The 14,840-nt window shown below is 37.0% G+C and overlaps 1 protein-coding gene across 4 annotated transcripts in view; it reads right to left on the reverse strand.

Moving 5' to 3' along the window:
- CBLB (Cbl proto-oncogene B) overlaps positions 1–14,840 on the reverse strand; it is a 219,546-nt gene that overhangs the window by 126,343 nt on the left and 78,363 nt on the right. For all 4 annotated transcript variants that reach the window (XR_013445074.1, XR_013445071.1, XM_078065671.1 and 1 more), the window contains exon 4: positions 2,628–2,774. Coding sequence is in view for 2 of the 4 variants with exons in the window: in XM_078065671.1 (XP_077921797.1) it covers positions 2,628–2,774 (147 nt within the window). In the remaining 2 variants the exon portion in view is untranslated. The remainder of the gene's footprint in view (positions 1–2,627; positions 2,775–14,840) is intronic.

The following is a 14,840-nucleotide window of genomic DNA, read 5'->3' on the forward strand; positions in this document are numbered from 1 at the left end:
AACGCTAAAAATAAGTCAGTCAGGGAAAGACAAACACCAAATGATTCTACTCATATGTGCAATTTAAGAAACAAATGAACAGACAAACAAACAAAAGAGACAAACAAAAAACCTTTTAAAATAGAGAACAAACTGGTGGCTACCAAAGAGAAGGTGGGTGGGGGGATTAAATGAAATAGGTGATGGGGATTAAGAGCACCCTTATCGTAATGAGCACTGAGTAATGTATAGAACTGTTGAATCACTATATTGTACACCTGAAACTAATATAACATTCTATGTTAATTATACTGGAACTAAAATTTTAAAAAAATAAAAATAAAATACAAACATTTTTTCTTGCTTCCTGATTTTATGAGGCCTGAATACCAAAACTGCCTTTAGGAGTTTTACAAAATCTTTTGAAAAATAGTTTTTTCCCAATTTTAATTCAATCTTAGTATCTTATCCTGACGGTTACTTTGAAAAAAAATTACAATAATACCTTAAACTTAAAAACTGCTTTATAAAAACCATAACCTGATTGGCTGTTTTTAGAACTAACTCCTCAATGATTCTGTTTTTGGAAACTACACGCTCTCAAGTTTAAAGGCACTGTTAGATCAAATGAAAGCCTTCTCACATGGCCTCAATGTGTAGCGAGATAAAGGACAGAGAGGCTTCCATATGAGAAGTTCTGCAAAAATATAAATTGGTATTAGAGCATGAGGAAGATAAAAGAATTCAACCTTTTGAAAGGCTACATCATTCATGCATTTGCTTATTCATTCAATAAAATATTGTGCAATAAGGTGAAAACCCACAGAGAATATAAAGATGGTTTCTCCAATGATCTAATAAAAGAATCATTAATTTTGATGACTATGGAAATATGTCTGAGTTCCAGAAGGAGCTTTAAATTTGGCTCTCATCCCAAAAGGACAATGTTAAAGAAAAATGAAACAGCTTTCTCAAGTAAGTGAAGACAGGAGAAAAAGGTATAAAGGTTTGGGAGGGTAAGGAGAGTATTTAATCAGTATTTCAACACTCCCCCGTTTGATTTAATAGTGATTTCACTCATGTAGCAGTTGGACAGAAACGTCTGCCCCTTGATGTCTATGGTTACATATAAAGGGAAATAAAGAGGTCTCAAATGCATAATTCTCTGTGGCTTGAGGTGCCAGCAAAACAAACTTCTCTCTTAAAAAAAAAATGTGAGCAATCTTTCCATTTTTTACTGACCTTTTGACAAGCAAACAATTTCATAACTCACCAGAATTTTCAGTTTTCAAAAAGAAATACCACAAACATTGTGGCCTATAAATTTTCTTAAAATTTTAAGATAAAGTAGATTTTGAAGGTTACCAAGTGTTTGCCTTAGGCTCAAGGTGTTAATATATGAGCTGTGACTTTAAGAAACCCTCTCAGTTTCAGAATCCCGCATTGGGCAATGCCTTTCTGCTTTCTACGGTCCACAAATATTTAATTAGTGTACTTTTGGCTGTTATTCTAATTTAGATGAGGATGAACCTTTCCTTTTAATTTCGCACTTGTGAATGGATATAGGAGCATGATAAATAGCTAGATTTCTGGAACACAAAATGTCCATGTTAGTGGCAATAACAGTATTTCCCCCTTTGGTGCCAAAAAGTCATTCAGAATACATTTTATTTAAGAAACACGGAAAGGGTTTTAATATTTCCGAAGCCAAAAGTTACGAAGCTAAGCACTTAGCACTTAAATAAGCATAGTACTTCATAAAGAGAGAGAAAAAAAAAGGAAACCCATTGTTCCAGTTAATTCACCAGCGTCGTCAATAAGACCATCAAAAGTGTATACCACATTTTATAGGTCTCATTTCACCAGTTAACGTATAAATACAGACTTTTAACTAGGGCATGAGAACAAGAATCTACGTGTAAGCAATCACTCTTCCCCCTTCACACTCAGCCAGGGTTCTGCCCGCATTCAAGGACATTCTGAGGGTGCTCACCGAAGTTCGTGTTGGGGAGGAAGTACCTAAAGGAAATCATCTCTATCTGCCCCTTTGTGATAACATGATCCTCATTTTCTCTAGCTTGTTTACACACTTACTCTCTGTGCAATGATACAAAGAAAGCCTGAACTGGGGTGCCAAGGCTTTTTCTCCCACCTGAATATCAGGTCTCAACCAAGCTTACATACCACCTCCTCTGAGAAGCATTCCTTGATTCATTCAATCATGAAGCAACTGCTGCCCTCTCTGAATTGTCAGAACAATTTATTCGTGCCATTTTGAAAGTATCTATCCCTTTCTGCCTTTTATTGTGCGTATGTGTCTTAAGTGTGTACTGAGTCATAAAAAGTTGTGAGCTTCTGAGAGATTCCCTCTAACATACCTTTGCTTCTTAGAGCAAGCTATTTAACTCAGTGGATGCTCATCAAGTAAATATAGTACAACTGATATTTGCTTTGCAATAACATAAAACTATTCAGTTATTAAAGCATACTTTTGGTGGCTGAACAGAAAAATTAGCAATCAAAATACTCATCAAAAATGCATAAGTACAGTTTCAAAATATTCAAGTAAAATCTATACCATATGGAACCGGAAGCAGGACTAGGTCATTCTTCAAAAAGGGATGCAAACTATAATGATCTGTACTTACTTGTCTCCAAAAAACTTTCTCCAGAATTCAGCAGCATCTGCTTTCGTGATACGAAAGTTATCTCCCTGGAACTGCCCATTGGGAAAGATGGCTTTGATTTCTGCCAACATGTGACTGAAGATGAGGGACAGTTTTGTAAGATTTCGTCTGTGGACACAAGGTGGGGGGGGGTGGGAAATGGAAAAATAAATAAATATATGCGCAAGTTTCAATGGGAATATATATTATGAAAAATAAAATTATGTACAGTATTAACATAGGTCTTGATGGTGGATCATGAACCTCAACTTAATAATGCATCTAAAAAGAGTGTTCACACAAACTATCCATTTAAATTCCTAAGAGGCTTTCACTTTATTATGCACCCATGTGTTCATTTAACATAAACATGAACAAGATAAATTACATGATTTCAGTGGGCTCACAGTTTAATGGGAGAGATGCACTCCTGAAAAAAATCATAATCAAATATAAACGCTAAACACAAAAGACAGAGTGACTACTTCTACGTGGGGGAGTGAGGAAAGATTTGTCATTAGAGGAGAATCCAGAAAGATCAAGTAGTTTGACAGATGAAAGACCTGGAGTGAAGGGGAGGAAGGGAAAGAGGGAATGGGAAGGAGAAGGTATTAGGGCAGTAGCAACAGCTGCTATACCAAAGGATAGAGGGACGGAATAGAATGCTTTGTGTCTTAGCCGGGTTTCGTACGGCTAGAGAAGAACAGAAGGTATTGAAGCAAATGGCATGACAAAGGATGAGAAACTTTGGTGGGGACAGGGCATAAAGAGGCACCTGAAACAATGAACCAACTCTTTGTCAAACAGGCTTTCTACTCCTGCCAAGAAATGAGAGTTTCTGGTGAGGGGTTCCAGATATGTGCACATTTCAGAAGCTCCTTGTTAAGAACTACTGCTAGAAGGAACAGGGAGCCAAAATGGATTAGAAAGATGGAGCACATGATTAAATTTGTTTTAGAAAGAAAAAGTTACGGTGGAATGAAAAAAAAATGGTTTGGAATGGAGGGAAAGGCAGGTGTCTTTACCATTACCATGGTAAGTTCTGGGGATTCTGGCAGGATTTAAAACGTGGTTCAAAACATGAGTCATACTTCAAAATACTACTATCATGGCACTCCTTCCTGCCACTTCCTAAGAAGTTTACAACATTATGCTAATCAGTCCAAAACTGCTAGTGCGAAACAGTAGAGAAGCAACTGAAACACAAAACCCTGAAGAACTTGTCAGTTTTGAAATGACCTTGCTTCTTTATATTCCTGTTTCCTCAGAATCACCAGACCTCAATAGGTACATATATAATATCATTCTATTTTAGAAGCTTCAGCTGCTTTTGTGGGTGTGTTGAGGGGTCAGGATGTAAGATGGGGAGGAGGCAATTGCTTTAGGATTAAAAGTAAATATAGAGGATAATTAGTAGAGAAAGCCATCAAGTCTGCAATGCATTTAAAACCTTACAATGTTTCAATAGGCCTAGGACACTGAGAGATGTGGCTCTTTGCCTCACAGTCACTCACATATCTGTGCTTAATGACCCTCAGATAATAAGCGAAAACATGTGAGGTACCTAAGAGATCGTATAATATGCACCTGTCAAAAAGTCAATGAGTACCACTCTTTCCAAAACATTTAGAAGAGAAGCCAGTAACTTCCCATGTAAGATGAGTACAGAATAAATGAAGGCACTCATGATAAAAAGTGGGAAACGTAGGAATGAAAGGAAAGCAATAGTATAATCTATACCTCAATGAATTCATCTGTATTGGAAAACCAGAAATGTCCCAATTTCCACAATCTTTATAATCTATGAGAAGATTTATGAGACAGAAGAGTCAGAATTTTAGGCTGTATTTTAATGCTTGACTGGCAACAATAAATAATCTGCAAAATCGTTATGGTTACACATAATGTTCCATTATTTTCTTAGATTCAGCCACACTTCCACACAATTCAGCCTAATCCAAATGTGAGAGTTCTTTAGCTGAATCTTTGATCTTCTCATTTGTGTCAACACATCCTCATTTAGATGATGGTAGATACAAGAAATTCAGTTATAGGAAATGAAAACTGAACTATTGAACTAGATCAAAGGGAAGAATTGTGGCCAGTACAAACTGCAACTGACTTTTGAAATTTGAGTTGAAGGAAGGGCATAAAGTCCTTTAGAAAATCTGCAACAAATTTATTTATATCATTAGGCAAAAGGGTTAATTTTCTACCAAACTTCCAATTGATACATACAGGAGAAAAAAGAAAAATCAAGATGGCTATAATTAGGGTAAACCAACTGTTCCTTATGTCTGAACTTATTGCTCTCCATCCCTTTATGTCTTTGTTCTTTAATCATAATCATATCCAAATGTTTTTCATTTTTATTTGATAGATCTAAAGTCTGAAGCACAATGCCAGCGATTACCCATCTCAGCTATGTGATCCACTGGCTACAAGACACTATACTTTAAAGCGGAAAGAGTAACATGCTATCTTTATAATGTATAGTCTAGAAGCTCTAGTAATCACTAGTACCTACATAACTAATCACTTTTTAAATTATAAAATGTGTGAAAGAGGGGTGCCTGGGTGGCTCAGTCAGTTAAGTGTCTAACTTCGTCTCAGGTCATGATTTCAGGGTCCTGGGATCAAGTCCCACACTGGGCTCCCTGTTCAGCGAGGAGCCTGCTTCTCCCTCTCCCTCTGCCTCTCCCCCTGCTCGTGCACACTTGAGTGCTTTTTCTAATAAATAAAATCTTTAAAAATAAATAAATAAATAAAATGTGTGAAAGAGTTCAATTTTCTTACTCCTACAAATGGATCACCACATTTTTTTACTTTTGCACAAACTATGGCCGTGGAAAAAGATATATTTTGCCTTTAGTCTTTAAAGAAACTCAAATTCAAGTTGTTAAAAATATGTGAATGCAACAGTTTTGCATTACCTTAATTTTCACACAGACCACAATATATATTTATCTTATATCTAATTTTAAAATACACACATGCACCAGATATATGGTACCTTGGAAAGCCATTATTTAAAAGATAGATGTTTTTAGAGGTTGCAATCCACAAGATATGGAAAGAACAGACGCCTAATTGTAGTATCCAATGTCATTTAAATTTATTATCAAAGTATGTGGTTTCTGTCTTCTATATAATTGTGGGGTTTTGCTGTTGTTTGCCATTATTTTGCCATATATTATGTGCTTTCTTTAATTCCTCATCTCACTTTTTCTTTTCTAAATAACTTCCAATTCTGAAAACAATATCCAAGAATATAGTCATCTCTAACCATCTAGACACAGAAGAAAGGCAACAACTATACATCTACAAAATGTTTTTCCCCTTATGAAATTTTTCCATACTCGGCCAATTTTCCCTAAGCCTACTGATTGCTGCTCACTATAACACCAAAATGATGACTGCTTAATAAAGGATTTGATAATTACTAATTAAGAATATGTTTCTATCACTAAAACTCCCCTACCTCCAAACATCTAAAGAAGTAAAAAGTTTCATCCACAAAGACTCAATAATCTTGTAAACATAACTTTAATTTTACAAAGAATTTTGCAACACTTCACATATAAGAGATACTTTATTTTGACTAATTACTACCACATATCCGCTATTAACCACCACAAGCTAAGCCATTTTTAAAATTTTGTGAAGTTTTGTATGAAATTTTGTTAATTAAGAAATAAGCTTTAGAATAGAAGTATCTTCAAATACCAGGTGATCAAAAAGTAGCTTCGGATGGCAATACTGGGTAAACCAGTAAAAGATGTAAACATTAGAGGAAACTTGAAAAAGAGGAAGGGAGGGAGGAGGAGAAGGAAAGCTAGCTACATTATTTTAAAAACCATGAAATGATTAGCAGTGTCAAGAATATTGCCTACAATGGGGCGCCTGGGTGGCTCAGTGGGTCAAGCTCCTGATTCTTGATTTTGGCTCAGATCATGATCTCAGGGTCATGAGATCGAGCCCCGTGTTGAGCTCCGTGCTAGTGTGGAGACTGCCAAAGATCCTCTTTAAGATCCTCTCTTTTCCTCTGCCTCCCCGCCCGCACCTGCTCTCATTTTCACTCTCCCTCTCTCTTTAAAAAAGATTTAAAAAAAGGATATTGCCTACCAAAGCAAGGTAGCTCTTTTCATCTTGGATTCAGCTACCTAATATTGTATTTCTTTAAAATGGTATGAATCAATTTATCCAAAAGTCAAGCTACATTACTACAAAGAATGTGAGGTTGAACCAGAGTGAATTAGCATGACTTCTGGAATGATGAAGTTTCTCTGCTTATGGTAAGTCTCAGCAGCTTAAGGTGGCTACAGCCAACATCAGACTGGAGGCGCACACTGTTTGATGTGAGATGATACAATCTTACCCTTAATAAAGAGAAAAAGGAGAAAAAGACATGGATAGATTATCATGATACAATATGGAGGGGGCAACACACCAACTATAGCCATCTTGGGATGATGAATTAAAACTTGAAAAATGAATAACAAATATATCAGGATTTGATTAGTAGCCTCCACTAAATGTGGAAGACACACGAGGAATGGAATCTAATCAGATTACATGTAGTCCTTGTATTTTCTCCATTCAAGAAACAAGCTGTGTCATAAATCAAGGAAGAAATAAAAAGCTTTAAAGGCTGAATTAGTGAAAAACTTCAAATGACACTTTATATCAGTGAGGCCCAAAGTTTGTGAGAATGTACTACCTCTGGTAGAAGAAAGAGGAGACAATTTTTTTATCCAAAAACTATTAATAATTCAATTCTCACATTTAAAAGGTAGAACATGCTCTTCTTAATCTTTACAAGGTGAAACAATTTCAACATAAAAGAAAGGCAGACATAAAGAATATAAACAGTGGCATTTAAAATGAGACTCATGTCCAGTTAAAGAGCAATTTCCATTCACTGTATTTCTAATGCAGTGCCCTCCAAGATAGGTTTAGAGAGTTACTTCACACTGTTTTTGACCTTGGGAACATTTTGATTCCTAAGAAAGTGAGGAGACTAAACTGATGTAAGTCTTGCCTTTCATTTCTCCCTCATGGGAACAGAGACTATTATTAAGGTGGATCCGGAGAGCCTTAAATAAAACTGGATCTTACCCATTCCCTGCCCAATGTTTTAAAGTTTCCAATATTGCTAAGGGGAGTGTGGGGCAGTTACCAATGAAAACTCTGAGTCTACTCCAAGTCATAAGAGAAGTAAAGAGTGTGAGCAGAAACTCACTAACCTGAACAAGGGAAAGGACAATTTTTTTAAGCTGTTCCAGATTACTTTTTAGAAATTGAACTGCTCACTTAAAAAGGAAGTTAGCAAATGATGTAGTCCAAAAACTGAACTAAATTGGGTAACTAAGGAAGGTCTTTTTCTTTTGTTAAAGGATACATCATCTATCACTAACATGGCCGGGAGGCCCAGCCCAAAATTGTGGCTGGGAAAGACGATCCTGGGCATCCTTTGATCTCTTTGTGAGATCTTGAATGTGTTGCCTGCGAAGGTCTATTAAGAAGAGCAAGAAGTGGGCTCCTGGGTGGCTCAGTTGGTTAAGTGACTGCCTTCGGCTCAGGTCATGATCCTGGAGTCCCGGGATCGAGTCCCACATCGGACTCCCTGCTCAGCAGGGAGTCTGCTTCTCCCTCTGATCCTCCCCCCTCTCATGCTCTCTCTCTCTGTCTCATTCTCTCTCTCAAATAAATAAATAAATAAATCTTTAAAAAAAAAAAGAGCAAGAAGTTAGCTCTCAAAATAAGGATGCTGCTCTCACAGTAAATATATTTCCTTTCTAAAACAGTTTTAAATGGACAATTTATAAATGCCTTACTTAAACCTAACTCAAACATGAAACTTGCCTATTATGTTCAAATATAGTATCCTTTGACAAGTTCCCAGGTGATATTCAAAACATTCTGCTTCGAAATAAGTCAATCAGAGAAAGACACGTATCATATGATCTCACTGACATGAGGAATTCTTAATCTCAGGAAACAAACTGAGGGTTGCTGGAGTGGTGGGGTGTGGGAGGGATGGGGTGGCTGGGTGATAGACATTGGGAGGGTATGTGTAAGACTGCTGAATCACAGACTTGTACCTCTGAAACAAATAATACATTACATGTTAAAAAAAAAAAGAAGATAGTAGGAAGCGAAAAATGAAGGGGGGGAAATCGGAGGGGGAGACGAACCATGAGAGACTATGGACTCTGAGAAGAAACTGAGGGTTCCAGAGGGGAGGGGGGTGGGGGGATGGGTTAGCCTGGTGATGGGTATTAAAGAGGGCACGTATTGAATGGAGCACTGGGTGTTATAGCAAACAATGAATCATGGAACACTACATCAAAAACTAATGATGTAATGTATGGTGATTAACATAATAAAATAAAAAAATATTCTGCTTAATTTGTCAATGATCCTATCCTGAAGTTTGATAGTACAAGGTTTATATCCTTACTCTGGAACAAGTTGCTTAACTGGTCTGTCTGCATCTGTTTCCTCACCCCTAAAATTTTAGATAAAAATGCCTGTCTACTGAGTTGTTATACATAAATAAGGCATGTAGGTAAGAGCCTAACACATCAAATTTTAAAAACAATAAAAGTTATTATTAATTCTACCTACCACTTCTGTTTAAAAGTATAAGTATTATTAATTTTTCTTCTTTTTCCAATATTATTGTCCATTAAATTGATGGCCATCTTAATAAGGCAAAAATCGTCATTCTCACTTTACTAAGATCATCAGTTGTCAATGGCAACCGTTTATAGTTCCACGGCAAACAATGGACATGTATTCGATTCATCCATTCAGTCACTTATTCCATAAATCTTGAGTATCTATAGATACTAGGTTGAGTTTAGGTCTACATAATGCAAAGGTGATGGCACAATCCTGAATTTAGGGGGCTTAGACATCTCCAAAGGCACAGGACAATGCAGTGGGAATAACTCTGCGAAAGAACCAGAACAAAGGTGGTAATCAGGAAGAGAGGCAGAGGAATTTATAACTTCTGGGGTGATGCAGAACTGGCCAGAATGTGGCCCTGTATCAGGTAGGTACATTAGGGTGAGTGCTACTGAAGCTAGGAATTCGATTAACTCCAAGGTTGAACAGGGTCATTTGTGTGGATCTTGAAATTTCCTAGGATTATGACAGTTTGCATGAAGAAAATAACAATAAACCTTATCTCAATATCTCAAAAAAGCTTCCCAAATAATTATTTTAATGTCAGTTAAAAAATATTGTGGCAATGCCAAAATGGGATTAACAACATCTCTTTGGTGATTCCAACAGTTTTAACAACATCTCTTTGGTGATTCCAAAAATTTTATATGGAAAATTTATTATGAGAACCAACTACTGTATGATATGATCACTAGTACTTTCAACTGGCTTAAAAACCTAATAATACCCACTTCAATAAAGAAAACTCTTTTGTCTTTAGTATGGGACATCTTTTGATTAAACCTAATCTGTAACAAGTATCCTTTTGTAAAATAAATCTTAAAAATGTAGACCAGTCTATTACTTGAGAAAGAAAAGAAAAAATCCATTCCTATATTCTTTTTTATTTAAGATAAAATACAATGAAAGTTCTGTGAACTAAGTGGAAAGTCAACACTGCTATGAGATTCACATAGAAGCAACCAGAACACAGAACTGTTTTCTTTGTTAGGTTTTTTCCCAAAAGAAAAAGAAACAGAAATTCAAACTATACATTTGACCTGGGGTAATGTGATAAAAGACCAGTCTCATCAACAAACACAACAAAGTTGACCCTGAAGCAACACTTTTTCTTTTTTTAATCTAGAGTTTTAGTTCTTTGCAATTCCCTGTAAACTACCATGAGGGGAAAAAAAAAAATTACAATGAAGTAGCAAGCTGAATTACATTAATCAGTTAAGTATTTATTGCTTCTAATGGAAAATTCTCAATTATCTTTCACTTGATACACTCTCTATTCCACATTTTTATTTTTCATCACATTTGACACTTCAAGGATGGCTTTTGTTTTTTTGCTCAATTGAATATGGTTTAAAATTTTCCTAAAATAATATTTCCTTCAAGGATTTCTACTGTCCATGGGACAGAGCTACCTTTCTGCCATTTCTCACACCACCTCACTGGCCTCTCCTCCAGCTCTCCAATGGTCTCCTGTTTTCCTGCTCCACACCTTGGGTTGACCCGTCTCTTCCTCCTCTCTGATACAAAGGTCCTATGCGTCAGCCTGTTGAACTTTCACCTGCACCACTCCTTTCTCAGATGTGATCTATCCGACGCCAACCCCACCACTTCCTATGACCTGCCACAGCACAAAGGTTTCTCTGAAGAGCAGCATGGTTATTTTATATACACACTGCATTTCACTTCTATCAGAACAAAACTCTTTTTTTAGAGAAGTGAAAGTCTTATTATACTTTTAAAAGCTTCTTATGTATAACAGAGATTCAATAAATGTTCATTTCAAGGATAATGGAAATATTTAAAGAATTATAAATAAGAAAGTTTTTCCATGGGGCGCCTGGGTGGCTCAGTGGGTTAAGCGTCTGCCTTCAGCTCAGGTCATGATCCCAAGGTCCTGGGATCGAAGCCCCCGCATCAGGCTCCCTGCTTGGCAGGGAGTCTGCTTGTCCCTCTCCCTGCTGCTCCCCCTGCTTGTGCTCTCTCCCTGTCAAATAAATAAATAAAATGTTTAAAAAAAAAAAAGTTTTTCCAGAACGCAAAACAGGGCTAATGAACAGATAGATAGGAGCAGTATATAAAGACAGTTTATAGAAATGCCACTTAGTAAAGCACCAACTTTCCAAACCTTGATGAAAAGAAATTTTACCAAAAGCTGCTTTAAGAATTAAAAATCTGGGGTTTAACTATAAATTAGAGAAAAATCTTTGTTCTATGAGTTTTAAGATCTTTTATCTTCCGCCCCCCCCTTTTTTTAAAATTTCCTCATGAATGGAAATATAATACCAGCAAGCTAAAGGAAATTAGTACTATATCCCCCATGTGTAGTTTCCAGAACCTCAAGTAAACTGAACACATTTGTCGTACTTTCTGAGGAAGCACTACATAGTTTCCCATCACATCACCTGTTCCTGACAGTTACTTCCTCCTTTTGGCTCTGGAAATTTTCCTTATTGATAACTTTGTCCCACTTCAACCCTGCTCTCTCAGAGCAAGTGAAAGACAAAAGAGAATAAAGCTCATCTCTCCAGTGCTCACATTGTGCATTACCAGCAGAAAAAAAGCTAAAATCATGAGATTTTTCTCCATCTCTTCCGCTGGGGTTAAAATGATCTTCATTCAAATGACTTCGGGAAATATAATCACCATTTTTCCAAGCAATTCTCATTTATTTTTGGTATCATCTGATGTGGATACCACATTCTAACACTCTGTATGTGAGTGCGTGTGCCACAAAATAAAAGAGTGAAGTGGAAAAAAAAGGATAATAAATAGTAGGCCCGGAACAGTGTTAGTTCTATTAAAAGCTGAATATCACATTATAGATAAATAGAAAAAAATTATAGGATATACACAAATAGTAGTAATCTCTGGGTAGTTTATAACTGTTTTCTCTCTATTTTTGTCTTTAAATTTTCCAATTTTCAACAAGAAACAAAAATGTCATTGAAGGGCCGTTCTATCGACATTCTCAGGCAAACCTGCGATGTACATGTGGGAGAGTGCACAGAATTCCACACCCACAACCATGTCCCCATCCTGTGGCAGGCCCCACGGACATCCAGGCTGCTTTGGCTCTCAAGTCAAGTAGGCATCTCCCGTGCAGTCACCCCCAAACCTCTACTTGACCACTGATTCTCAATTTTCTAAAATGTATTAGCCTTTTGGCCACAGTACATTCATCAGTGGCACACTAATATTTCTCTAAATCCCTCTCTAAAAGAAGGCCTCAATTACAATTTCACGTTTTTGGAACATTAAGCAGGGAATACAAAGGTCAGACAATTGAATAACCACTAAGCAGAATAAGGAGTCTTCTCAATCTGTTAGGTCTCATTATCCTTAAATCTAGTTGGTGATTTTATCTCCTACCTTTATAATAGTCTCTTAAAAACACACACACACACAATTCAAGTTGAGTTACTTTTAGGAACATAGTTCGATAGCTATACAGGCAAATTAGTACATCACATATATTCTTTGTCACAAAACAGCATGAAAGTAATTTCTAGTTACACATGACCAAAGGATTCAATTACCCACATTTTTTCCTTCAGCTTACCAAATATATGATATATAGATATAGATATAGATATATATGCTAATGATTCAAGAGAAAGGAGCTAGTTTAGAGGCCTACAGCCTCACTGAATAATGCTGGGGTTTTTAAAGCACTGAGTACATGGAGACATTTTTTTCTTTCAAAATGAAAAAACAAAAAAGTAAAGCAATCAGAGGAAAACATGGCTGTCATAGTTGCTAGCAGGAGGATTTCCCTGGACCACCATCAACCTCTTAAACTTTCTGAACATAGATAGCAACAACAGATACATTTTAAAAAATTTTTAAGGTCTAAGATTTTCTTAAACTGGTGAAAAGTTAAACTGGATTTAACTTATTCTGCAGCTGAGCGGTGGTGATGGGCCCTTCTTAGACAAGTGGTTTCTACATTGCCAATAACAAGCCTCGTGAGGGACGTACTCTAATACAGTGGGGGAAACCATGGCACTGTAGTGTAGGGTTCTAGACAGAGCTCTGCCTGTCTCACTGGCTCCACGACAGGAGAAAGAGCTGAAAGCTTCTTATTCAAACGGTTTTCCTCTATAAAATGAGGTGACCACAGTACCTCATTGCTGAGGTCCCATAACATTCTAGGAGTTGATCATGACTTTTACTCCAGCCAGCAGGAGGGGGCTAGAGAGCCCTGGCACTTCAAAGCCCATAGGCTTTAAACAAAAACCATGAATCCATTTCATAACCTGCAACTAATACGAAGTAGGAGATGATATATAACCTCACCAAGTTACAGACTTTCCTTAATATGCCTCCCTCGGAGATTGCAGAGATCCTAGAGTCAGGATTCAAAAATCTAACATAGAAAATTGAACTTTTAGTAAACATAAAAAATCATAGTATATTTGGAAGCCTTAATTTTTATTCTGTTCCTTACCATAATAGGCATCTCTGACATTTATCTTTTCTCAGCAAGGAAAAATCCTTGAAAAACATTGCCTCTCAAAAGAAAGAAAACCACAAAGCAGCAGAAATAACAACAAAAAAGGCAATTTAAAAGCTCTGTGTTTCATGTTAATGAATAGTAAACTCTAGGATATTGAAACCATATGAAAAATGTAGACTGCTAAAATAGAGTATGCCCCCTGGGAAACTTACAGTTTAAAAAATCAATTTTGTTTATTTGTTCTTGGTAAGGAAATGTGCTAATATATGTAGTAAGCTTAGGATAACAGCACGGCTAAGAATTTTAACTTTTATCTCAACCAAGAGTTTAGAAATATCCAAATTTAGGGAGACTATTATGTTTACCACAGGATGGCTCATCAATAATATGAATCAAATCCCTTTACTATTTCAGTCTGATTGCAAATGGAATAGCCCCCACATCAATAAAACCCCCTCGGATACTGGTTTTGGAGTAGAAAGACAAAGAGATCTAATCTATCTACACCCTGAAGGCAGTGTATGACGTTAGTTAAAAACTCCAGCTCCAGAGTCAAGTTAACCTAAATTTGAGCTTAAACCATTTAGTAGCTGAATGGCCTTGGGTACTAGGCTATGCCCTCTAAGCCTTAGTTTCCTCATCTCTGAAATATGAATTATGAGAGTACGAATCTCATAGGATTTGTGGAGGATTACAAATGGCCAAAAATTCTTCGCCACTCCTCCCATCATGGAGTGGTGTCTTCTTCCCCTCCCCTTGTGCCTAGTCTAGGCTGTGCCTGGCCTTGATCGGTAGAATGTGGTAGAATGAGGCTGTATAAATTCTGAGGCTAGGCCTTAAGAGACCTGCAGTTTCTGCCTCTGCATCTTGGAAAATGTTCTTGGAATTTAGCTGTCACGCTGTGAGGAGGCCCAAGCAGTCATGCAGAAAGGCCCTAGTGAGTCCCCAGCTGCAAGGCGGCAACACCTGCTAGGTATGAGGGAGGCCACTGGACCTTCCAGTTGAACCAACACCCGAGCCAACACCATATGAAGTTAACGTACAAA

The sequence above is a fragment of the Halichoerus grypus genome, chromosome 1 (assembly GCF_964656455.1).
Source record: "Halichoerus grypus chromosome 1, mHalGry1.hap1.1, whole genome shotgun sequence".
In the NCBI taxonomy this organism is placed as follows: Eukaryota; Metazoa; Chordata; class Mammalia; order Carnivora; family Phocidae; genus Halichoerus; species Halichoerus grypus.